Source organism: Calonectris borealis, chromosome 1 (genome assembly GCF_964195595.1).
Source record: "Calonectris borealis chromosome 1, bCalBor7.hap1.2, whole genome shotgun sequence".
Classification (NCBI taxonomy): Eukaryota; Metazoa; Chordata; class Aves; order Procellariiformes; family Procellariidae; genus Calonectris; species Calonectris borealis.
This window is the reverse complement of record NC_134312.1, coordinates 51,363,755-51,390,922: the sequence shown is the minus strand read 5'-3', so window position 1 is coordinate 51,390,922 and position 27,168 is coordinate 51,363,755. Positions and strand designations below refer to the sequence as shown.

Here is a 27,168-nt window from a genome sequence, read left to right as displayed (position 1 = left end):
GTTGTAGCAAGAACACTGACAGCGCTAATGTTTCAGTAGAAGTCTGAGCTAAGGAAACAACATGTTAACAATCTGTGCAAACTATTAAAAATGTTCTGTCAATTTTACATAGCAACTCTTTATTGTGGTCTGACCATAGTAGTTGCAGATTCTTACTCAAGTGAGTATATTCCTTTTCTGTTGTATGCATGCCCCACGTGCTCATGCTCAGATGATTTGTCTAGCTTTGACAGTTGGTTCTGTATCCATGAGTTTCCTTGTGCTTATTCCAGACAGCATGAAGAGGTAGGACAGCCTCAACCAATTCTCAGGTTTCTCTTCATTATAAGAGTTCAGTCTTGTTTGTATGCTGGAAGTTCACACTCTGTTCACACAAGTCTAGTTCAAATGAAAAGCAGATGGCTTTTTTCGATACAGCTTCAAAAATTCACTTCTAATGGTTTATGCCTCTCTGAGAGTTAGTTTCCCTATGGCTGGAACATCATAGTTGAATACAGGGGTATTCCTTCACTGCTTTACTGCAAGGTAAAACATGTTAGTTTAAATTGCTTTCAGTTTTTAAGCTACTTGTTTTACTAATACATCTTATCTGTGAAGGCAGTCACATCTGATTTACGAGAACTAACTAGCAGGTGCAAAGTAATTCCTTAAAGCACACACCTCTTGATTCTGAAGGTTGGTCTTTTTGTTTCCTGCCAAGACGACACCGCAGAAGCATGCATGTGAGCTGCAGGGTGATCTAACTAGCAGCACAGAATGATTGGATGGGCAATTGAAAAGCTTTTGTTTTGGTTTGAGGTTTCTGTGTCTCAACAGGATTGGGATATATGGGATTCATACTGCAAGCTCATAGCTGATGAATTCATGACTATAATCAAGAATTTATGCAGTTTCAAGATGAGTTTCCCTCTTATTTTTTCGTTTTTTATTGTTGACTACTTAGAGGTAAAAGAGAATAATTTATTTTTTTCTAAGATGCACTGTCAGGTGTACAGTGAAGCATTAATATTAAAACTAGCATTCTTAAAAGTTGTCCTTTTGCGGTGGTTGAGAGCTTCAATGATGGACACTTAAGTGTTCGTTACGCTTTTTTGAGGGATTTTTTTTTTTCCTGAGAGCTGTGCCATTTACAAGTCATCCTCTAAAGATTATAGTTGTTGAGAAAAACCTTTTTGAAGGTGCTTTGAATGGAGACATGACATTCTTCCATTTTGGAAATAGCTGGGTTTGAAAACTCTTGTGAACACAGATTTCTCTTTCTTGGTTCTGAGAATCACATTTCAAAGAAAATCTTTTTAACCAGTAAAATTCTTCTAATTGGGGAAGGATAGGAGCATTGCTTGTTTAGGGAATATTAATCTAGTCAGGCTTTCAAAGTCCATTGTAATTTCATTAGGTTTTTATTTAACAGTCATCACCTTTAAAGCAGTTTGATTCTAAACAGTTTGTCAAAGGATTTGCCTCTCACTGCCCTTTGGGTTTTCTTTAATTTTGTTTATTTTAGGGGTGTTTAGGCTGTATTGCTACAACTGAGTACATCTTGGAGGTTGTGATTGAGTAACGCTCTATTCTGTTCTGAATTCCTTCCTACTTTTTTCTCATCTCTAATTTAGGATTCCTGCAAAAATAATACATCATCAAGACAGGGAATCTCTTTTAGAGAACCTCTTCCACTGCTCTTAAGAGTAAAATAGAGTATACTTACATTGCTCCTAACAGCAAGAATAAAGGATGCCTATGGCCAATTCTGGATTTGAGAGAACTGAGTTTTTTCAATATTTTATTAGCGCTGCTTGGTAACACTGAATTAATAATGTAAAAATACCTGCTCTCTCTCATAGCTATTCGTCTTGCTCACAAGAGAGAAATCTTGTTACAGACAGTTGTTAGCACCAATGCAGAATTCTGCCATAACCAGTACAAATTCTCCCCATGCTCTTGGTGAGGATTTGGCCGTACGGCAAAGAACACAAAGTCCAAGCTCAAAGAACACACAGTCCAACATCTCAAAGATGAGACACCATTTAGTTCTGTATTGGGACTTGGAAAGGTCAATATCTGTTAACTGGAGGGCTAACTACTTAGAGGTTGAAAAGTGTACTGAAGAGTATGTCTGCTAGAGAATACAAAGTTTAGCCATAAATAAGCTCATGCGTGTGAAACTTTTATAACTGCATTGCTTTCCTCACATTGTTTTTAAAAGTAGCTTTGACTATTAAGGTTCTCATAATTAGAAATGGGGGGTGAGGCAAGAAGATAGATCCCTGTCAATCTCCTAATTGTACAGTACTTTAGCTTATGAACAGAAGTCTCTGCTAGGCCACTTCACCATCATAAGTGTTGCCTGTTTTGTCCTGTGGCTGTATGTTGCTTTTTTTCATCCTCTGTTTCTTGTTTCTTCTCCAGGTTCATCTGTAAGATCCAAAAAGTAGTGTGTCTAAGCTCCAAGGCTCATCTCACAACATTTGTAGAGCTGCGGGAAAGTATGCGAGACTTCAGGTGGCTTAAGATGATGTAAATTTCTGCTGCCGTGGACAGGTGTGATCTACAGTTCCCCTCCACCACTGGTACAGCGGTAGCGTTTGCATGGTCATATAGCAAATGCAAGTCATTCCTTGGGCTGAGAACTAACACAGACAAAAGTAAAACTTTGCTGCTGGCTGTGAAGTCACAGATGTACCAGTGCTGGCAGCAGGGAGAGAGGTTGGACACTCAGGCCAAGAGATAGATTAGGGCTAGCCCTTTTGGTGACAGAATTGATTTGAATAAGGTAGTAAAGAGTCTGCAACATTAAAAAGAAAAGACCTTTCTTCCTTGTTAAGACTGTGGACAAAGTACTCGTGGAGGCTTGGAGAAATCAGATCTCTCCATCTTTCATTTACTGAGTTTGTGGCAAAAATACTAATGTGTTGATATGTTAATTTAAAGTAATTGTATGACCGAGAACATTAAAGAGAATCTTTAATTATAATTTTGCAGTGCCACAGATATGATAGGTAATAATTTTTTTTATTCTTCATGTCTGAGTCAATTTCTGTAAAAGTTATTTTCCAGATTTTACCTCCTGTGCAAGTTTAGTATTTGACTGCAAGCTTTTACTAGATGAGCAATAAATTAAGCTTTTCTTTTCACTGTACTCTATTGTTCATTTCCATGTGCTGCTGAGTTGGTGCAACATAGCTATAGCAGTAATAATTAGTATTCAGTATTCTTGTTGGAACATGCTAATTCTGTAAGCCAAAACTCTAGGAGTTTTAGAAAAGCATAAAATAAAGTAGCTGTAGGCTCTGTTGGTAAATATGACTAAAATTGAGAAGGTCATAATCATAATTTGTTATGGAAAGGATTATAGACCTGGCTTTTCTGATGGGAAAAGTATATTGATGTAGTCTAGTTTCTTTCGGGAAAATAATGTAGAAAATGCTAGAGACAGTGATTGCAGAATGGAAGATGTTACTGCTGTCTCAAAAGGCTGACATAGGGGAACATGTATTCTCCATAAAATTGATTTAAACTGCTCAAAATAAGCTTTCTTTGCATAGCACTTTAAACTAGACACTCAGTGAAGTAAAACTTTAAAATTAGATAATTTATTGTGTCCTTGAAAATATCTGCACAGTATATGGAGGCAGTCAAAAGATTTTGGAAATCAAACTGCTTTCAAAATATTGGGGATTTTTTGTAATTGCAAGCAACTCTGGTTGTTCCTGTAGCTAAGAAAATAGTGCATTTTTGAGTTTTACAATATTCCAGGTGGGAAGGGACATGAGGAGGTCTCTAGTCCAAAACGCCACTCAAAGCGGGATCAGCTCTGAGATCAGACTAGAATTTCAGCATTTCACTTAGTCTACTCTTAATTTTTTGCAAGTTATCATCATATGCACAATATTTCTGGTATGTCAAATTGTCATGAACCAGTAATGTCTTCCTCTGAAATAACTCTGCAAAAAGTATCTGTCTTACCCAAGTGTGTCTGTCGTACTAAATAGTTCCCTAATTTGCTTTTATGTCATTAAACTTTTTTTTTTAAATGAAGTAGTACTGATTTCTGGCACTGTGTGCGTGAACAATGCAATATTTTGTGGCTAGTATTTTATTTAAAAGAAGAAAACATCTGATAAAATACATTGGTTGTCTTGAAAATCTAAGCGCTCTGTGAATAGTGATTGTGCTGCAGCTCACTGCATGCAGAAGTGGATTAATAGAGTGCTCCTGCAAGGGTACTGACATTTATTAGATCTTCTAAGGAGATAATGCTTTTCAACATAAGCTTCAGTCTCATATGTTTTATGTGTATGCCTGTCACCTTTTGTCTTAATTTAACTAACAATGCAGCATGCTGGTGGGTGATTAAGAATGGTCCACAGCACCCAAACATTTCTATTGTCTTCCCTTCCACACATCGATCAGGGTTTAGTATACCGCTGTGCACACTTCCAAGGTCTGCAATTCTTGCCCTAGTCAAAAGAGATCTCTCTTTCCAATTATGAGAGCAGAATGAACTTCAAAATGAGTTATACTTTTATTTGCATAGTTGATTGGGAAAGTTTAGAGGTCACTGGGGCAGGAGATAGTTCCTACAGCAAAGTTAAAGAGTGCAAACCAACTTTGCTTTTCTACACATGTAACTACTTTTTCTACACATGTAACTACTTTCATTAGCGTTCGGACGTTTTGTACGGTTACACAGCACCATTCCTGTTTGTGAAATAAATAAATAAATAAATCCTTTATACTGACAGCATTTACTCTTCTGTTCGTACAGGAAAATGTGTGTTGGTATTAAACATCTTTATAACTTTGCCTGCAATGAGAAGGCTATATACCTTGTGTACCTTGCATTGTTGAAACAAAGCAAATTTAGTATATAGGCAAATCCTTTAGTGTAACAGTACTGTCTTGGTTCATAGAAGTAGATACGACAGTGTTTTAATACAGCTTTTGTCAGGAAAATTAAGTGTTTATGGTGCTTCATAATTGTGTATGTTCCTTTTAAGTACTGCCTAGTGAGTATTTGTAAATCGATATCCAAACAAAGAAGGCATATATCTGAATACTTCATACTGCATTAATGTAGTACTGTCTGTTAAATGCTACAAAATTCTTCTTACGAAGATTTGGACTTCGTACGCTGTAACTACAGAATTGATGGCAAAACAGCATCTTTTTTAAAACATGTATATTTTCTGCCTTCCAAGTAGTGCCACCTATTAATTACAAAGTTGACCTTCAAACACTCCTGTTAATGCTAAAAAATCAGTATGAGTTCAAAAGAAGTTAGGTTTCCCACCTTGATTTGCATTAACAAAATTGGCTCTGTTCCAGTTTTTAAGATGTTAATTATGTCCCTGTGATGTCATGGTCAGTAATACACTTCTGTTCTCACGGGGAGTGTGTTACATTGTTGCTCTTTGGGAAAGCAGAAGGGGAAAAAGAGGAAGCCTCTATGTGAGTTATTTGAGTAAAAAGATAAGAGTTTACAAACAGAAAATAAATTATTACTTTTATAGTATAATCAAACTTTAAATTCTGCAGGGATGTCACCTTCAGACAGCTATGAACATACTTTAATTATGTGAACTATATTTTCCCCAAGATATTTTTTCTGTTGAGGCTATAGATGTTAAGCATCTTCTTTCCTTTCTTTGACAGGAAATTCTGGTGATTAAAGATCATGGCAACCATAGAGGAACTGGCCCATCAAATTATTGAACAGCAAATGGGAGAGGTACATAAATTTTGAGTCCTTTTTAAGAGACATTGAACAATAAAATGCATAGATTGATATGTAAAAACCAAAATCACATGAGAAAATAATTTTTAGTACACCCAAAGCTTCCGGAGACTCTCCCATGGAAGACTAGAAGAATTTATTATGTCCGTTTCAAAGTTATGCTGCAAAGTCTTTCTTGCCAAATTTTGCCCCACAGGAATGAAGCTAAGGAAAATCTAACAATGTTTCCAGTAAGTGACTAGCTGTTCAGCTCTGCTTTTTGGACCTTTAGTGGTCTTCAGAGAGCCCTCTGGTTGTAGAATTGCTTTGCTCACTTTCAGTTACAAAATTTACAATCAAGAGAGTTGTCAGTACATAGCTTTTACTTTCCAATTACGCAATTGCTTCAATTGTCATTTTTGTTTTTGTGAGTAAAGGTTTGCCATGCTCTTCACTGTAAATTATTTGTTGGTGTTTGGTATAAGTCAAAAGGAAGATTGAACTCTTGTTTCTGCTAACTTCTGGGTTTCATTTTCTGTAATCTGTGTGCAGAATCTGTGTACTGCAGCCAGAGAACTTTAGGAGATAGTTTGGGAGTGTGGATAAGAGTATGCATACTTCTAGAAGGTTTCATCATAGTATAGTCTATTTAAAATTAGCACCGCTTTAAATTAGAGAGAAGCAGTATCTTATTTATCTTAAATAAATGGTATTTTGTAGCTTGAAATATCCATTCTTGGTTTCTTGTCTAGACATAGACTTACTTTTCAAGTAACTTTAGTTCCTCTTAGTCTTGATTTCAAATGGAAAGGTTGGAGGGGATGGGATGGTTAATTCTATTCTGTATAAATTCTTATAGCTTTTATTGTTGTAGCATCTGAGTGTTGCTAAGGCTATCTCAAAGGACAGAAGTGATTTATGTATAGTGTTTTCTTTCTCTCACTTGTCCTCTTTATAGGTGAGAATGACGTGTGTAGTGTAGTTTTGTTTTGGTAATATAATACCTTGTGGAGGTCTAAATAGGGCTGTATTTCCTTTTTTTTTTTTTTTTTTCCCCTGAAAGTGCAGACTAGTCAAAGCTAGCTGAAGTGTACGTTCCACTTGGAAAAGAGGACGGTGTGATGATGGTGTTCAGCCTCTGTGAGGATTGTTTCTCCATTTCATAATGTGATTCCATGAGACACTGAACTAACTTAGTATCTCAGTGCCATGGGAGAGGGAAGGTCCTTTTTCTGCTTCTTACCTTATTTAATTTCCACACTAGCAGCAAGCTAACCCAGCCAAAACAAGTGGAAGGTTTTCTGCTGGGTTAGTGCATTGAGTAGGGTCCGAGGAGGCTCTAATGAATACCAGAGCCAGTGTAAAGGAGATGGCTGGTAGCCAAAGGAAGGCAGGGAAGAAGACGGAGAGAACGGAGGTGCAACACTGCAGAGTGCTGTTGGCTGTTTCCATTTATGGTGAAACTGCAGCCTTACACTTTTCATGGATATCACTCTGTCAGCAGTGTAGATTAGGATTTGTCCTTTAGGAAGGTTTTACTGTGCCTGAGTCTGTCACATCTTATTTGGCAGCAGTGAGGCTTAAGCATTCCCCAGTCCTCACTTAGCCACTTATTCTCACGCTATGCTAGTCTTGCTCATGTAAGCTCTCTGTGACATTGTGTGGTGGACAAAACTGGGGAAAAAAAATTACGGGATAGTGGAGGAAGGTCTTCTCCCTCCCAGTTGGGGTCTCTTCCCTTATCGGGTACACGGTGCAGCGCAACCTGGCACATGGTTAGAAGGACTGAAAAGCATCACCCAGGGCAGTGCAAGGTGGGACTCTGTAAGCCGAAATTACTGTCAAAGGTGCATACCATGCATGAGTGTACTGCCCAAAAGGTGGAGTCAGCAAGCAAAGTGGTCTTACAGGGGCTTTCATGTAATATCTTACATTCCTACCTACCTGTGACCTACTGGCTGTAATTGCTTGGTGGTGTTCCTATTCGATGTAAGCATTGAAAACCGTAATTTAAGGTCTATGGAACTTCAGCAGTATTTTTGCTAGCATTTGTAACTCTCTTGAACATTGAAATAGTTTTAATTGAATTTACAAGACAAATTTACATGAGTAGAACATGAAAGGAAAAAGACAGTTATTCCCATTCTGAAGAGAACGGAAAGTGCTCCTGTGTCTCATTGAAATAATGGTCAGAAGTGTTCTGTGACATACGTTTTGATTTCTTTATAGTGTTAATTCTTGTTCATGAAGCATTTTAAAACACAAAATTATCACAAATGATTTTATGATGATGTTCACAAACGTGTTTTTATTAATGTAGGGCTTTTTTACATAGAAGCAAAACTTACTTAAAAAGAAGAATTTATAGCCTTGCCTATATGGAGCATTGCACAACGTTTATCTCTTCTCAGATTCTGCCAGCTGCTAATCATCTTTTGCTGAGTGTGAGAAAATCAATATTTCTACATCAGGATCACATTCCTTGATTCATGTAGGGAAGTTGTCTGTCAAGAGCCTGCAGCAATCTCCTTTCTTTAATCTGTGGTTGGGTACACTAAGTATGTGGTGGTTTGTTTCCATAGTCCTGCCAGGTAACAGTAACAGAGGAAAGCTACGTATTTGTTGAAACGGAGTCTGTCATACACATACAAAATATAATTTTTAAGAAATACTGCAGTTATTCTTATCAGTATCTTTTTTTAACTGCAGTAAAAAACTGTATTCTGTATAGAAGTAAAACTGTCAAGCTGACATTTTGTGGGGTTGAAGAGCAGTTTTACCTTACACAACATGTAGATCATGACTTTTTAAGGGAGCAAGCATAAAACAGTCCTGGAAATACGTAGCTTATTTTGTAAAGCAAAGATAAATTCACATAAAACTCTGATTGCCTGCAAATCACCACGTGTACATGTCATTTGAAAGGCTGATGCAGAATTTTAGTGGTTGAAAGTATCTCTTTCGAACCGTAAATGTTGCTGTATAATGAAAAATTTTTGTCCTTTACTTAAGCAAAAAAGTGGATGAATTGTTTGAATATGGAAAGCATTCATCCTCATGAAAAATTGGGTATTTTTAGAAAGCGGTCTTTGAAAATGGCTTGGGCAGTAGTTTGACAAGCATTTCTTTTGACGGTGCTGGCAGCTTAAGCGATCCCCCCAGCAGCTTAATCCCACTCTCTCATTTGCTCTGATGCGTCTGCTTCTGAGCATTGTGGAGATCTGGATTGAAGGTTTGATCTATGCTAAGAATAGCCTTTGTTTGTCTGTCTGTTTGCTGGACTGCTTTTTAACCTCCATCAGTGTCCTACTCCAGATCACTGAATGACTAACCAACCAGTTTTACCTACCCAGCTGAAGGGGTAGGAGCAAGTAGGTTATAAGAGCCGAGACTGGTATCAAAAGTAATGTCTTTTCAGGTAAAATTTCAAAATCAGCTGAGGCTGATGGGAGCTTGTATTTCTGCTGTAAGGGGAAGTCTTACCCACTGCTCCTTCCCCTTCTCATACTCACTCGCCTCCAGCTGCATGTTCTTGCCTCCTTTCTTCTGCTGGTACTAGCATTTACGTAGTGGTGTGGCTGCAAAATCAGGAAGCTGATCCAGGAGGAATGAAAAAGCTCTCGACCTGTTATGAAACAGTACCTTTACTGCGATATAGATATATATTCTCTATGTTAGTTCTTGGGGGGGGAGGGAACACAGTTGGAGAGGAACATTTTTATAATGGTGTAAATACTGGGAATTATTATTAATATAGAATTGCAGAATCTTCCAGAATATTTGAACTGCAAAAAGTTTGGGAAGGTACTGGGGAATTTAAGACAAAAATTTCAGTTTGAAGGTATCTGTAAACTCTGTAAAGACAAACTTCCTTTGTACTACAAAAAGTCTGGCCTTTCTGATCAAGCCTCTGCAAATAGCAGCTATACTTCTTAATTTTTATTGACAAATAATGGGATGAATAATACCTTCCCCCACATACCTTTGGCTATAGCATGTGAAGCAGTTTTAAAATACTGATAATCGTTAAAGCACTTCACAAATTGTGTCTGAGAGCATTCACGCAGAGATTTAGATTTAAGATACACTGCTTGCCAACTTCATGCATTTCATTAATTTTCTCTAACTTTCTTGATACTTCCCCAGTATAGAATTTTGTTGTTCTGTTTTTGCTGCTTTAACAGAAAAACAGAACAGAAAAGGCCAATTGCTGTGTTTCTACACCAAAAATTCTTTTGTCACTTTAAGTAAGCCATTAAGGTAAAAATATTTTAGTGTAAATGTGGCGCAACTATGACGAAATGTATTGTATCTCATGAAGATCAACAGCAATAAATATTCAGTCTGATTAACTTTACATGGACTTGTCAACAATTAATTGTTTTACTTAACGTGTTTCTAAATTTCAAATTGGAAAGTATTTCAAAACGGGTTTAAAACAATGAATTGTTTTAAACAAAGAATTTTCTAACTAACAAAATTAAGCTATTAAATTAATTACAAGCGTTTGCATTCCTTACATAGTAAGAGTGTAAGACTTTCCATAGCCTTGTGCAGAGAAATCAGAAGTTGGTGAAACCTTAAGGTTTCATCCATGAAGGTAGAGTATCCATCCTTAAGGTAGTATATCCATTGTCAATCCATTACATTTGTTTTTTCTTTCTAGATTACTCAGTCCCAGGGGGCTGTTACACAAACACTAATGGATGGGACAGCACAACGAATACAGATTGTCCCTGCAGATTCAGGCCTCTCTTTACCACAACGTATACAGGTACGCTTCATCTGATGTATTTTAAAAGCAGAGATGAACTATTCGTTTCTGTCAGTTTTCACATATGGTTCTTTTTTATTTGCGTCATATTATTTGCTTGAATGTAAATATTCAGCCCTGGGTGGCAGAGACCATTCCTATATAAACAGGAATAAAACATCATTCCAATGCTTCCCCTTCTTTTTTAATCTTTTTTTTTCTTCTAAGAATTTTAAGATTACAAAATATAACCACTGAACAGAAAAAGACTTTTCCCAATACTGCAATGATACTGCTTTTTAAGAGTTGAATAATTTTTAGATTTGGTAATTCAGCTGAGTTGTTGGAACATTTCTACATTTTGGAGCAGGGAGGGAGGGAAATACTGCATTGTATCATTGATACAAGTCATGAAAAAGTGCAAGGCAACCTAATGTCTGAGAAGGATACTGGTTTTTGGTTGTCCCAACCAATGTTATATGTCCCGGTATGCTAATTCATAGCCTGGCCAGGTAATAATCTCCAGTTCAAGTGAGGGTATGAAGTTTTTGGCAATGTAGGTAGTTAAATCAACATAGATATGTGTATATGGAGATTAGGAGGATTTGGGGAATGGAATTTTATATTTTATCCCTTAAAAGTCAATGCAAGTCCTTGCAAACATTTTATTTTTAAATTGCATCCTAGAGAAAAATGTCAGCTGCAGAATAAGTTTTAAAAATATTCTCAGGTATATGTTGTTGCATACAAAAATACTCATTTAAGCGAGCCAGCTGCTAGTATAATCTTGGCTGCTTTTTCTTTTGCTGGCTTCACTCTTCAAAATTTTCCACTGTTTTTTCCTGTTTTGGTGCATTGCATTCAAGCTTTCAACCTTCCAAGACTCTTCACAACCGCCCCTCATACATGATCTTTTGTTTTGTTTTATCATCCCCTACCTGTGCTCTAGTCGTGGTACCAGTCTTACCTATCCAGTAGATCTTTATTCTTTCAGCTACCTCCACTCCTTTTCTACGCTTTGTGTACAACTGTACCTTTTATTAACTAATCTATGTTAATCAATTAACCACCATCCCTTTATCCTCTGTTTTCATTGTCAATACCTGTATGCTATAATGTCCCTGTAGTGTGAAGCCATTTAATGTAATTTCAGCATCAGGGTCTGCATGTGGGACGATGACATATAAACCCATGAGCCTTTATTGTTGAACAGCAGGACAGTTCTGTTGGTTCAAAGCCGGTGGCAGACTTCTAACCCTTCTGTGTCAGCTTTTTTGTGGGAGGAGAACTACTTTTGGCCAGGCACTGTAATTACTGCAAATATGATGAACATAGAAGAATTGTTTTTCTGGAGACAGGGGCCTTTATGTAGTTTTTCATTGTCTCATGTAGCTGGAAGATCACTTGTTTCTAACCCAGCTACTTTGTCCCTTGTCTTTTCACCACGCTCATTGATTCTTGCTTCCAAATGGATGGTAAGCGCTTTGGGGCAGTGGTTGTCTCTTGATATGTGTGGAACAACACTCAGTTGAATGGCATCCTTCCTGCAACAGGCATCTACAAACATGTCAACAATATCAATAATAATAAATTCTATATGAGATAGAACTTAGTAATGGGAACTTTCCTCAACGCAGAATTTATGTGGAGTAAAGTAGTTTATAGGAACAAATACATCTCAGTGAAATGTTCAAAATAAATGTTAAATCGGTTCATTTTGAGTTTATATTTTCAATCAGTGTTTTTTCCTTTATTTTATTATTGTTAAATGCACATAAATAATTATCTGAAATCTTGAAATACAAAATCCTCAGTAAAATGTTGTTTAAAACATGTTTCACTAGTCACCCTTTTTAGGGAATGCTAACATTTCTCTAGCATAAAAGTTGAATGTCACATTTGTTGTTAAACAGACATTTCAAAACCGGCTCTGTTATAAACAGGTGGATTAGTAGTCCTCTATGTTTAGACACCTTTTTTTTTCTCTAGAATAGGAACACAGAATTATTGAGGTATTTAATTTATTGAAATGATGTTCAAATGGAAGTCAAAATTTGTTAATGGGCAAGGCTTAAAAGCAATAAAGGAAAATACTATCCTCCATTATCATCAGGGTGCTTAAATGAAATACATGGGGGAGTATTTTTTTTTAAGCAGTCAATCCTGAATTAATATATTGCTGCTTTATAACATTATCCCTTTAGCGATACTGAGTTTCAGATTATTAAGAAACGTAATGTGTTGTCAGTGAGCCCTGATGGATTCCCTTGAGAAGATAAGTGGTTTTCTTTTTCCTTCTGATTATTTTTTTTGTCTTATCTCAACATTTAGGTACTGCAAGTTGTTGTACTTTGGTGAACTGCTCCACTTTTCAGAGTCCCATCGCAATTTAGGTGGAGTTTTTGCAGTAACGTAAGAGGTCAGCTGCAGACAGGCTGTGCTTGATTGTTTAAACTGCTTTCTCTTATGCCTCTATCAGTTGTCAAATGCTTGACAGCTGCAGAAACCATTTGAGCAGATCGAATAGCTTTGTATGGATATTAACGTAACACTATACCTACTATATCATGTAGTGAAAACTACATGGGCATCCTCCTAGAACTGCAGGAATCCATTTGAAGAATTGGGACACTATTTGTTAAATAGCAGGTGAAGTGAATTGTGTGAAGTAGCGATGGTTCTTCTGACTAGTGTCCTGCCATATTTATCTACAAATATATACCTTTTTTAAATTACAGAGCTGGACTACAATAGGAAAAAAGCTAATTTAGCATATATAACCAAAAAATAACTTCAACTTTAGTTCAAATTTGCATCTTCATTGTTTGGGGCATGCTGGTTTTTGAGTTAGTTTTATGCTATACTTTGTATAAACCTAACTAGATCAACTATATGCCGTTTTTGGTGTACACATAGTTGCACTTTTAAGTTTTGATAGAGAGACGGATTTTTAGATAAGTGTGTCTTTCAAAAAGCAGGTCTGGAATTTCCAGAAACAGCACAATATTCTGTGTTTGGCTTTTGTACATGTATGCACCCTGTTGAGGATAACATGCATGGGATTTCTCCTAATCCCAATAAAGTAGATGTGTTTGGGGAGAAGGGGAAGGGAACATCAGCTACTTTGAAAATAGCCAGAAATGACACAGGAGAAATAAAGATTGTAAATGAAGAAAAACGGAATGGAATGAGAAAGTTAAGCAAAGAAGGGAATTAAAAAAGAAGTTTGCCTTCTAAAGAATATAGAACCAACATAAAGGAATTGAAAGGAGAAATAAGGGACTGCTGTAGTCATTTGTGGTCCCGGACGTGTGGATATCTGAGAAAACTGAATGGAAAACACTGTACTAATCATGTTGATAACTATTGTGGGGGTTTTGCATTGTCCTCCCACCCTACACCCCAAATTTCATGATAATTTACATTCTTTTCTTATATCTTCAGTGTCCGGAATTTTATCATCTTACCTGCACTTCTGTCTTGGATAAGCTTTTAATTGTGTTCTGCAGAGAAAAAAATTGAAATTTGATCCATTTAAAATCTTACTAGCAAAAGGTCACCTGAAGGAAACACATTCCTTTTGTATATTTTGAAATTCATAATTTCTGAATATTTGAAAATGGCAATATTGATTTATAACTGCTGAAATTAGATACTCAATAACTTATATCTCTTGCTGCTTGTCTTTTTAAAACGTAAGCTGTACATGTTTTTGAAACAAATTTAAGTATATTGAACATTTAGAGAAAGTCATAAGCTAGTTGTGAAAGTGCAATAGCAAAGTTGATAGACTTGTGTGAAATTATGCCTCATTCAGTTTCTTTGTGCCCCTGTTCTCCACCTAGAAAATATAATCAATATTGCTGCTCTAATTACATGAAACTAGTTATGATAAGTGTTAGACCATGAAATAAATAATTTCATCAGTAATAGGGACTATATAAATGTTAGGGATGGATAGATGGACATAAATGTTTGGTTATAGGTAAAAAAAAAAATTAATAGGAGCTATTTTATTGATCTGTAATTCAAAAATAGTTTGCAGGAAATGGTCTTTGTAAGATGATTCTCCTTAGTCTCCAGAATAAACCCGGCAGTTTTCCATATAGGCATTTTGATGGAGAAAGGCAGGAAGTGACTAAAAGTGAGATTTATAATGGAAGATATATGGAATCTTGATTATTTTCTCTGAGGATTATAATCTTCTGACAAAGTTGGCAAAAAATGGAGTTTAGTGGAGGATTATTTAATAAAGTTTTGCTGTATTTGTGCTTGAAAATAGGGGTAAAATGGAAAAAACAGTCTCTAGGTCTGTTCTTGATTATGAAATGAAACATGAAAATAAGTTGTTTCTTTAAAAAAAGAGAAAATGGCAGGGAGAGGGATTCTGGTTTACTTATTTTATTTAGGAATATATATGTAAGAAAAAAGCCCCGCAAAAAATGAAGCCTAAAGTATATATACAGGTGCAAAAAGATTATTGCTTTTCTTGCTGTTTGATGCTTACTTTTTTCACTTGGAAGTCTACATTTGTGTTCTTAGAAGTTTTTCATTAAGCAACCAAACCTGGGAGGTGCTAAGCACTTCACGTGGTATGCAGTGAATTCAAGAGTTAAGATTTCTCACAACCTGATGAGCTAACTGCTAGGGCTGAGCTACACACATACCTCGAATTCTGGATGCTAGAATTGTCAAGGGTTTCAGTAGTGTTGTAAAAGCACGGGCCAATTGTAAAACTTGAGTATGAACTCAGGTTTTGACTTTAAACTCCCTCGATTGAAATGTGTTTCAAATACAGTGAAAATCCAAGGTTTCTCCTGAGTTTACTTCACTCTTGTGTGACAGAGGGGAAGACGATCCTGCTTCACAAATGTCAAAGGCAAAATTCCCGTTTTCTTCAAGTGCCCAGATTGGGCCCCAAAGGTGAACTTAAATTACCATAACAATTTGAGATAAATGTATTATTAGATTGTCACAGATCAGCAGACGGGCCAGAAGATTCAGATTGTTACAGCACTTGATCAGAGCTCAGCAGGCAAGCAGTTCATCTTAACAAATCATGATGGCTCTACCCCAAGCAAGGTGATCCTTGCCAGACAAGATTCCACTCCAGGAAAAGTTATCCTAGCAACTCCAGATGCTGCAGGTGTCAACCAACTGTTTTTTGCATCCCCTGATATATCTGCACAACACATCCAGGTAGATAATCCACTTTATTTCATAATTTTCGTTCAAATGGGATAAGAAGAGATGTTTTATTTCCAAATATGTCTGTCTGGGTTCTCCTTTTTTGAGTTTTTTTTTTTAATGGTATACTTTTCCTTGCACTGGGACTCAGCATGGATACTTAGAAATTATAAAGAAAACTTTTTTTTTTTTTAGTAAATTTATTGCTTTTAAAATTTATGCCCTGGCTCATGACATTAGAAAGACTACTGTTATTTTTACTGTCATTTCCAGCTCCTGCCATACCAACAGTCCTTCTTTATTTCTGCTTCATTGACTCTCCATCTGTTTTCATGTATTGTTGACGAACATATTCTATTCTCCATTGTCTTTATCACTTAACATTTCTTTCTGCTTGTTTTCCTTTTCGTACACTGTTGTAACTACTGTTCAGCTGTGTGAGTTGTACTCCAAGGTGGTTTCTCAGAGAGACTGTTTAGTAGGGAAGTACATTACTCAGTGGGGGTGGGAAAATAACACTAAAGATTTTGGGTTCACTAATGTGAGATTGTAACTAGTCAGGGTTGTAACTGACTGAACTGGTCCCCAGTGCACCTTACTGCCATGCACATTGTGTGTGCTGCTTCCTTAGTCCTCACCCTCCAGCTTCCAAGCTTTCTGCCCCATATCCTCACCTGGCGAGGATGGGGTGGCACTGGTGTGAAGAACGTGCACAGAAGACTTGGGAGATGTAAGGTCCTTCAGCATGAAGTAGGAGATTACTGCACTCCCGCCAAAGCGTAGTTATTGCATAGTGTTTACCCATGTACATTCATGCTGCTGTTAAAATACATCAGTGTGGTAGGCCAGGCGACATTAGGATAGCTACAGTCCGTTTAGTCCAGTAGCTTACACTTAAATGATGGCCAGAAGCAGTTACTTAAGGAAAAATATTAAAAACTGGACAAGTAAACAATGATCCTTCTGAGCACAGCCTTTCGCTTCCATTAGCTGATGATTTAGAGCAACCTCCTGATTTGGAGATTGCAGTGAGACCATCATATTTGATAGATGCCACTAAAGTTTAACAACCTTTTTTGTTATTTATATAGACCGTATATGCTTTGGTCTGTATAATACCCTATAGTATAATTGCATGTTGTGCAAAGAATACTTTAGTTGATGTGATCTTCTGAGAGAAGTATTTAATTAGGTGTCTCTTGCACTATAAGAAATAGCTATGTTTTTATAAATCACTATTATATCCTCTTTCAAGTAATCTCTTTTCAACTGAAGACCCCTGATCTTTTTAGTTTGTGCTCTTGTGGGAGCCAGTCCACTACTCTGATTCGCTACCCACATGTTGTGTAAACTTGAAACATATCTCTGTATTATATATTACATATTTTTTTGAAACTTACAAATCTTTGCAAATGGACATCCAAGGTCCTTGCTCCAAAGAGTTTGATTGCTATGAATAGGGGCGCAGGAGCAAAAGCCAATCCTATTGAGAGGCATTTAAGTATGTTTAGTGCTATCATACACTTTGTATTTTATGTAAACCTCAACAAAAGTATAAACCAGTGGGATATGATTTGAAGTAATCTATATAAAAAATTATTTTCAAAGACAACTTAAGAGATGAGAAGTGTGCCACACTGGTTTAAAAGGCAAAATTCAGGAACAGAGGAAGTCTGGATAAAAAATTGAAAGCTGTAGTTCTGATTGTACAGTTCAGGCAAAATAGGTTAGTTTGAGAGGCAACAGAGTATTCTGTCACTTTAGTTAGATTGTTCTGTTGTCAGCTAATATGTATGGGTAGAGATTTCTTTTTTCACTTAAAGTTTGTGAAATACAGAGTACCATTCATTTGTTGTTCAACTGCATCCTCTTCGGGATTTTTCATATTTTCTCCCCTAAATGACCTTTTCATCTGCAGTTTCACCTTTTTCGTTGTTCTTCTGTAGCCTTCACTTGAAATGCCCATTCATTTGCTCTGCAAAAAACCTCTCCTTTATTGTATCTCATCTTTACATTGACTCATTTGGCAAGGCACTTTCTCCTGTCATCTATTTTACCTTCAGTGGCTCCTCTTCACCTTAATAATCAATTTTTATTCTTCATGTTCAAGGTCAGTTGATGAGTTCTCTGAGTCTGGGATTCCTCATGGGCCCAATTCTGTAGTCCTTCCTTACGTGGGACTTCCCATTTCAGTGCAAGTTTCATTTATGGAAGGACTTAGAATTTTATTATATATCTTTTATATAATACCATGAAAATACATAATGTTAATAATGGAAATTAGGAAGGAATGAAAGGTTAATATTCTTTTAACTCATCAATATTATTTTTCTTAAAAAGTTGTTATATTAAAAGAAAACTTAATAGCTGAATCTCTGAGACAGTATTGTTAGCAAAGGCTTACTAGAAAGAAGTATGCTTGTTAAACATTCCCGTATATATCATCTATACTATCTTTCAAACTTTCTAAAAAAAGTGATTTCTTAATTTTCTCTGTAGAAGATAGGGTACTTTCTCTTCTGGTACGTTATCTTTCTTGTTATCAGAGGTCCTGTTTTGAATATGGAAAGCAAGAATGAAAGTCAGACTTCCCATTAAGATACAGTAGAAATTAGAAACTCTTAAAACTTCTAAACTATAATCTCTTTTTAATGGGAAGAATAATTTTTTCTTTTCTGCTTTACATAATTGTCAAGATGATGTTTGGTTGTTACTTGTGATATGTGTGTTCCTTTTTTAAATTGAATTTTTGCTGTGCTTTATTTATGTCGCAGTGGGATAGAGTTTTTAAAGATCAAATAGAAGGCTATAGCACCTACCCTGTAGTGCTGGGGTTCTAATATTATGTGCTTAATGAAGCTTTACAGGTACCAGAGATAAATGAATGAGACATGACAAGAATACTGTAATAATGTCAAACTGTTACTGAAGGTCAAACTGTATACCACTTGATAGTTAATGGTAGTGTCCAGAGTACATTGTCTGTTGGTCCACCATTTGTGTGTATTATAAAAAAAGGCGTTAATAAACCTGAATGTAGATACAGTAGCCTTTACAAGGGATTTTTTTGTTCCATCTGTTTAATGCTTCAGTCTCTTCTGTACTATGAACAAGTCGTTAGGATATAAATACAAAATTGAACAAAAGGTAAGAGTATGCAGATGCTAAATGTTTTTCAAAATGTCAGTCCATTTTGCAGAAGTAGTATTTAGATAAATGAAATCTTGAATTCTTTTCAGAAGTTTTGTTCTGTCCTGAAAAGGAGCACAGTGGCATGGCAGGTAGCTCCTTTGTGTCTATGAAGACTGTAAAATGTAGTCAAGAAAACCTTATACTTTGTAGATTTGGTCCCCTATCTTAGAGAAAAACAACAAGCATGAGATATATTTTAATCTTTCTTGATGGTAAGAAAAAGAAAAATGAAATTCTTTCACACTTTTTTCCAGATTTTAACAGACAACTCCCCCAATGAACAGGGCCTAAATAAAGTGTTTGATCTGTGTGTTGTATGTGGAGACAAGGCATCAGGTATTTACTTTTTTCTTTCATTTTTTTTTTTAAGGCAGTGCAATTTTATAAAAGCAGTTTAAAATTCTTCTGAAGCTATGTAATAGTTTGCATGCATATACATATATATATCTCTCTACATGCACAAACAGAAAGGATATGCTACTCTTTCAGTGGAGAATTACACTAAATGGTACTCTGGTGTCCATGGGTGGGATTTATTGTTTTACATCAGAAATTTAATGTTTTCTGCCAGATAATTTTTACCTTTTTTTCTTAGGCTGATGCATTTTGTTTTCCATTATAAAAATCTGGCTGATAAAATTACTTAAGCAACAATGTTGAGAGTTTTTTCTTCCTTAAAATAAGGTCATGTGGTGAACTTTGTTATTGTTGACAGGTTCTCTTAAAATATATGAGAAACCTGTTCATTATTTTAAATATGAAACCAGTAGGCAAGGAAGGCTTTGCAAGTATATGAAAAAAATGCTAATATGAGATTTATGCAGGACAGTTGGTTATTCAAAGAACTATTAATTAAGATTGTAAAGACGCATTATAATTCTAGTAAAAATAAGCTTAAGAATGGTATATTCCTGTATTGCCCAAATAGAGTGCTAAGGTAAGAAAAGAAAAATGTTTCATGCGCTAAATTTTGTGTAATGGTATTAAGAGACTGGAAAGAAATATAGTGGGAGCAGTGCACTGGAGAACTCTGTCATGCATTCCCTTTGCATGTGCACCTGGTATCAGGTGTTCCAGATCTGTCAGAGTTGGAATTACTGAAAGAGGATGTCTTGTCTTTTTTATTTAAAAAAATAGAGAGAGAGACAGGGACAGAGAGAACTACAAGGGCTGTTCCTCAGCATGAGCTGAAAGCTCCTTTTTCTTTGCACTTTCTTTGTTACAGAAGATAATGGTGTGTAAGAGAGATGAGACGTTTAACTTTGCTCTTTACTTACTTAGCTAAAATTAGTCTAAGTAGGGAAATGGTTGTTCCATTAGAAGATTCTTACGGTTTGTCAGTGAAGTCTGTATGACGGACCTCCATATAAAAATATGACAGCTGCAGTTAAATGCTCCTTTTGGGAAGCGATGGGAATAAAGTGTATAAAAATGGGGGACCAGGGGGAAGAAGTAGTTAAGGTTAGGATATCATCATGAGAAGTAGTAGGATGGGGAGCAAACTTCCTAGAAAATAAAACCAATTAAAATCTTTCTACTGCAGCGAAGTTTAGCATTAAAAATACAGTTCCTAGAGCTCTCAATACCCATCAGACTTCATGCATCGCAAAGGAAATTTCTGCCAAACATAAGGTTTGTCTGCTCCAATTGGCAAGACTCCTCTGGCTCCCCAGTGGAGCGCTGGAGTATTCCTTGAGAGGCTGGAGTTCCCAGGAGCTATTCCTCCTGTCCTGGCCCAGGGATATCGAGCAGTGGTAGTGAATTTGGGGAGAGTTTCCCTGAGCAGCTGCAGGTTCTGGGGAGCCTCCCATGTGACAAGCAGTGTTGTGCAAACTGCTTTGCAGACACCTCCAAGCTGGAGTCCAAGAAGCTACATCAAAGAGCAGGTGAAGAAGCAGCCCCTGGTGCTTTGCAGGATGGATATTAAGTATTCACAATCAGACTGCTGTTAAAGTGTTTCACTTGGTAATATTCTTTTAATATATATGATGCTTTATAAATTTCACATTTTAATAGTGTGGTAATACAGTCGTGATAAAGGAATCTAGAATCTAAAAAACCTGTCAGAATTTCTAGAAACTTCAGGCAGACGAGACTGATGTATCTAAAAAAAAGTTTGTGAAGAGTGAGGAAAGAATCTAAAAATATATTTTCCCTTAAATTAGTTCATATTTGAGATTTATTTCTGTAATGTGCCCTACTTAGTTCAAAGAGCAGCGCTAGTGCCTCCGCAGCATGTATTTTGAGTGTTTGTCAGTGATCTTCGGTTTTAGAATATTTTTTTTCTTCAGGATCATAGAATTAAAATTGTTGGAATTGCCAAGCACGCCTTAATCAAAACCAGTAGTTTTTAGTAATATTTGTATTTTGTGCTATAGCAGAATCAAAACAATTTACTTTTGAAAAATGATTTTTAAACTTTACTTTTTTTTCTGTAGTATATCCTAGAAATTTTTATATGTTAGTATTATATATTAGAAAAGTCACAGAACAACTGATTTTTTAAAAACATTATTTAGCTATTTTAGATTATTCTTTCATTGAAGTTTCACTGAAAGAACTAAGGATGTACCCTTACCCTGTTAGGAAAATGAAAGGTGAAAATAAAGCTTTGAAGTGATTACCTGCTGCTGTCAAATACTGTGTTTGCGCTTTCCATGGTTCCATTAGATTTAATGCATACAACTTCGACAGCTGAATTTGTAATGAGCAGTAACAGGGCTTGACTGTAGGGACATTTTAAAAAAATTGCTAAAGAATGTATAAATTAAAAGAGTTTCTTCTATGTTCTTGCTAACCTGTTTTCTTACCTTTTTTAACACTGCTGTCAACAGATTCAGCAACAATTTAATAAGCAACTTGCCTATTTGTAAAATCTGTCCTGTTTAAGTGCTTTGCACTAGAAAAATGGGTCACTTGCTTTTTTATGTTGTTTTATAGCCATGATATATTTTAAGATCTGTAACCTATGGGGAAAAAAAGTGTTCTTTTTCTGGGTAAAATAGCAAATACTTTGTTTTTAATAAATATAAACTCTAAAAAAAATAATATCGCAGTGTAAAACTGATGTTGTAATTTATGTTGTTCTGTAACTAGGGCGTCACTATGGAGCAGTAACTTGTGAGGGATGCAAAGGATTCTTTAAAAGGAGTATACGGAAGAATTTAGTTTATTCATGCCGAGGAACAAAAGACTGTGTCATTAACAAACACCACCGGAATCGATGCCAGTACTGTAGGCTGCAGAGATGCATCGCGTTTGGGATGAAACAAGATTGTAAGTCTGAATAAGTGTGAATTATTTTAGCTGGCAGCTGTGTTAAAGTTTGTGCTACCAAAGATATGCTTTGTATTAATAGAAATTGTTATCTTGATTTTGTATTTTTTAATCATTGTATCTTTTTCCTTTAAAGAATGGTACAAGTTTGGTGTATCAGAAGTCTGAAATGTTTTCAAGCATACATATTGCTTTACAAACTTAATAAGCCCATTGCATGTGGTAAAAGTGAATGAATTGTTATTCCACGGAATTGTTATTTCCGTGGCAAATGTCAAGCATGTCTCCATTTTCGGTTTTTATGTATGCAGTTCAATTTTTCTATGCGTAAATTAAGCTACTGAACGTTTTGAGTCCTTCTACCTTCTTGTCACTTTTCCACAACTGAGATTACTGGCGATTGCTGTTCACTTTTTGGCAAAACTCTGCAGAGACAGTTATTCACAAGGCAGGGTTTCATAGTGATCTAGAGTTCAGTTCTTACCGATTCCTGCAGATTTCAAGTTGCTTTTTAGATTTCCATACATTGAATGTAGAGATATTGCAATACCACAGCAGTACCAGAATACTAAATACGCAGAAAATCAAGCAATACACGAAATTTTCAGCTCCACTACTGCCACGCTGTTGCTATATGCACAGTATTAGTCTTGTGCTTTGCTCTCTGCCACGCAGCACTATCTCGCTGACCCTCTTGAACCTCTGTAGACATTCCCCTCCTTACAGCCCTGCTTCTGTCAGCAGAAACAGTAACGCTTTTCCAGCACAGAGGAGATTAATTCAGAAAGGAAGGAGAAGCTGGGGTGGTGAAAGTGGATCTTTACCCCTTTACCTTCTAGTTCAGCTGGCAGTACTTTGCCCCTCTGCAGAAGACTTTTCAAGCAGAACAAAATCGCTGGGATTGAGGTTCAGAAGGCAGGAAAAGGATCTCTGGGTCGTGGGGGAATACTGAGCGGAGGAGAGGATTGTTTTGGGATAAAAAGTCTCATTCCTCAGTGGAGTGGGGAGAGGAAAGAAAACTCAGCGCTGCCTTGTACTGTAGCTCCCTCAGGGGGGTTAATTTGTCCCTTGAAGAAGTCTTGGCCCTTTCTCAGCAAACTCGGATCCAGCTAGCGAGCAAAGGGTTAACAAAAGAAGAAAAAAGACTTTTGCCTCCATTTCGCACCCTTTCAAAGCACCATTCGTGGGTTACGGGCTAGCTTTAATGACGTTGTTAATACTTGATGATATTATGACATTTGGTTTTATGATACTTATCAGTGTAAAAATTCAAATAGCATCACAGTCGTCTACTAACTTGAAAGCTTTTTAATTTTTTTCTTTAGTTATGCATTTTCCAAAATGGCATAATTGAAGAAAAAAATAGGTTTTTTCTTATTTGCCTTTGTGTTTTAAAATAATGAACATTCATGATTCTCTTTATAGGCTTAAACTGTTTCTATGTGCAGTATGTTAAAGAGGCTCTGCTAGTAGCCTAGTGCTTATCAGAGTGGTGAATTGATGCATATTTTAAATTACGTGTAGGCCTGGTTTGTGACTCTTTCAGGATCTTATTCCAATCTATAAAATGACTTGCAGCACTTTAACATTGTGGAAGAACAACTCACTGTATATTTTTAAAAGATTTGTACTTTGTAAATACCTTTTATTAATTGAGTTTTACAGTAACAATGTTATGTTACTGTTACGTTATTTTTCCAGAAATCAAATTTTCCTTTTAAACTTCTAAAATCAAACTGTAAACTGGTTTCTTTTGGCTTTATTCCATAGAGCTAGAGAGTTCCCCATAGGTATAATACTGTAAGTTTCATTTTAATGTTCTCTAATCTGTACAAAGTAAGGTGATGTATCTGTAGGCTAAAGCCCAGATTCATTCCACCTAGTTTCACTGAGTTATTCAAATTAAAAATCTCCTTCTTCTCTGAAGTCAAATGATTGTGGGTCAGGATGTCACCCAGATCTTAAATGGTCTGAAGTGAACTTTGTGAATGTCCCTTTCCCTCTGTATTGTCTAAGGTCCTAACTTCAGAAGCTTCTTTAAGTGCATAAAGTTACATGGGTTCAACCCAGACCCACAATCCATGGAAAAGGGTACCGTGAGTCCTGTACGCATGAACTGAAAGTGTGGGATAGTGAAATTGAGAGAAGAAGAAGCTGTAAGCCTCCACTTAAAGATCCAAGTTAAAAATAAGGTGTAAGGGGATTTCTCCCTTAATTGTAACTTAAAAAATTTAGTGCCTATATGTTTGATCTCAGACTTTGACTACTACATTATTTCATTAAGAACAAATCAAATTGGTGTGTTGTTTTTTACCTGAGTTGTTAGCTTCTTGGTTATGGAATTTTTTTTATTTTAAGTTATTTTCAGAATCATTATTAAAATTGCAGATTAAATAAAGAGGGGGGGAAAAAGGATTATTTCTTAGTCTGTAATTTGGGATATGACTTAATAGCTGCATATTGTTTTGTTAGCTGTGCAGTGTGAGAGGAAACCAATTGAAGTGTCAAGAGAAAAATCTTCAAACTGTGCAGCTTCTACAGAAAAGATCTACATTCGGAAAGATCTTCGTAGTCCATTAGCTGCAACTCCAACTTTTGTAACAGACAATGAAACAGCAAGGTATGTAAATTCTATTCAGAACTGGCTATCTCTGTTTCCTGAAACAGAAAAAATTAATTTTAAAACTAATCAAAATTAAAATGTGTGCTGTTTTGTGCCAGATCAACAGGTCTGCTGGAATCGGGAATGTTTGTTAACATTCATCAGTCTGCAATAAAAAGTGAGCCTACTGTGCTGATGACTCCAGATAAGGTATATGATAATATGACTGATATATTAAGTAGAGTTGATTGCTGTAATTGTATGTAGGGACGGAAGGGTGTTCTGTTTTGTTGTACTTCTGTTTTGTTAAGTTCATTTTTAAAACACTCCTTTACAATATTAGCCACTGTTGCAAGTGCCTTCTCTTCACAAGAATGCTTTTAGCCTTGCATAGTAAAAATGCTAAAAACTTTACAAAGTAAATGCCTTCCTCCATATTTTTAGAGAGCTTTAAGGGCTGCATTATTTTTCTTTTTATTGGGCAATCCTGACACTTGGATACTTCTTTTGTACCAATAAAGTGAAGTGTTTGCAAAACCTCACATTGGCATTATCACAGTGCATTTCATAAATACTGTTAGGTTTTTTTCCCCTGAATGGCTAATTTTTTTGCAAAGCTAATAAGAGCTATCTCAGCAACAATCTTATTTCTGAGCTGGTTTTCCTTTGTTTCCATTTTGTTACACTTACTGATCCACTAAAGCTGTGTGGTAACATCCCTACACATGCACAGTAGGAAGCTTTTGTATTTTTCTAGCTGATATTAAATTACCTCATACTGTTTTTATGCATTCTGCCTCGCTTGCTCTGTCTGCAAAGGGCCCCATCAAAAGTTGTTTATTCCATTTCACTTTTCTGGCTCTGTTTGTAGAGTATGACAGTGCAAGCTTAATGACATGTAGCATGCTGGTGTTAGCAGCAGCATACTTGTCTGTAATCATGCGCTTTCCTTATTAATTTTTTTTTTTGTGGGGAGGGTGGGAAGCGTGTCTCACTGCCTTTCTGAGTTGCTGGTCAGTACTGAACCACCTTGTTCTCTTGCAGTTAAAGACAGACATAAAAACCAAAAAGGCTGCAGCAGAATTCTTCTTCTGCTTGCTTTTAAAGGTGACTTTTTATCCATTCCTTCTTTTCAAACAGTCTCCTACCCTATTACTACTGACTCACTTACATGAGGAGGGAAGGAAGGTGCTAAAAATATAATCTAGTGCAGTCTTATAGCCCTAGTGACTGACTAATGAGTGGAGATGGTAAATTCTTTTTCTGCACTTATGTACCGTCTGTAGTATTCTTTCTGAAAGAAGCAGAGAGCTATTACTTGCAAAAGTAAATGTCTAAATATTTCATAATTTAGAAGCAGTGCAGTATCTAATTGCTGCATTATGATTACCCATTTACTGAAAACAATAATTTTCTTACAGGTCTATTCACATGCTCAATTCTTCATTTATGTAAAAGATTCTTCTAATGCAAGTTAACTGCTGCCAATATGAGAGAATTAAAAGCTATACTTTTCCCTTAGGTTGAAGCATGTCAGGGAGATTTAAGTACACTGGCAAACGTGGTGACTTCATTAGCAAATCTCAGTAAATGCAAAGACATGTCACAAAGCAGTACAGAGCTATCTATGATTGAGAGTTTAAGTAATGGAGATGCATCATTATCTGAACTCCAGCAAGAAGAACAAGCTAGTAGTGATGTTACAAGGTAAGGCATGTTACACTTGAAAATATTATTCTTTTCGAGAAGGTCTCTGTCAATTCAGACCATTACCTAAATCATCACAGTGTAGGAAATTTATCTGCATTAAAAATAATAGTTAATAAGAGCCTAAGCTCGTGTAGAACATAAATCGTGTAAGATTCTTCCAAGTGAAATCATAAGGAAGATCCATTTGAGACATAAATACTTTTAGTTGTTTGTACTTGAAATGAATTTCAATGTAAATGTTACAGCTGATTGTCTTACCTTTTGATTGGCCTTAATAATGTGTGTTAGATATTGTACTATAGTCTTAGTCCTTTGTATCATCCTGGAAAACTGTTTCTTAGAGACCTCATCTGTGTAAGTAGTTTAATGCCTGTGTCGCCTTAAAAGCTTGAAAAGCATTTTCTTTCTACACAGGAAAAGTCACAGAATTCTTACCATTGATACAAATACATTCATTGAATATCTTACAGACTTGTGTCTTGTACTGGTTTTGGTGAGCATACGTGTAAGATATTCTGTTTAGTACGTACTCAGTTATTCCGTCAATCACAATCGTGTTCTTCCTTGGTTGTCATCTCATGCAAGCTTCTGACAGCTGTCCTAGCAATATTCCTTTACACGCCATCTACATTTACGTGCTGTTTTGAAAATGTGTACGTGGCGTAAATCCATCATGGAAAAAAAGATTGGTCTGTAGTGAAGTAGTTTGTACTGACTGAAATACAGGATTTTCCC

General features: G+C 36.2%; 1 protein-coding gene across 13 annotated transcripts in view; it reads left to right on the top strand.

Annotated features, from left to right (window-relative positions):
• Positions 1–27,168, top strand: part of NR2C1 (nuclear receptor subfamily 2 group C member 1) — a 52,689-nt gene that overhangs the window by 11,910 nt on the left and 13,611 nt on the right. For 4 of the 13 annotated variants that reach the window (XR_012673842.1, XM_075151268.1, XM_075151378.1 and 1 more), the window contains exons 2-11: positions 2,407–2,538; positions 5,653–5,728; positions 10,380–10,487; positions 15,435–15,665; positions 19,100–19,181; positions 21,942–22,121; positions 24,594–24,741; positions 24,843–24,933; positions 25,768–25,830; positions 26,246–26,430. Coding sequence is in view for 12 of the 13 variants with exons in the window: in XM_075151268.1 (XP_075007369.1) it covers positions 5,675–5,728; positions 10,380–10,487; positions 15,435–15,665; positions 19,100–19,181; positions 21,942–22,121; positions 24,594–24,741; positions 24,843–24,933; positions 25,768–25,830; positions 26,246–26,430 (1,142 nt within the window). In the remaining variant the exon portion in view is untranslated. The remainder of the gene's footprint in view (positions 1–2,406; positions 2,539–5,652; positions 5,729–10,379; positions 10,488–15,434; positions 15,666–19,099; positions 19,182–21,941; positions 22,122–24,593; positions 24,742–24,842; positions 24,934–25,767; positions 25,831–26,245; positions 26,431–27,168) is intronic. The other 9 variants (XM_075151306.1, XM_075151317.1, XM_075151348.1 and 6 more) reach the window with 9 other exon arrangements.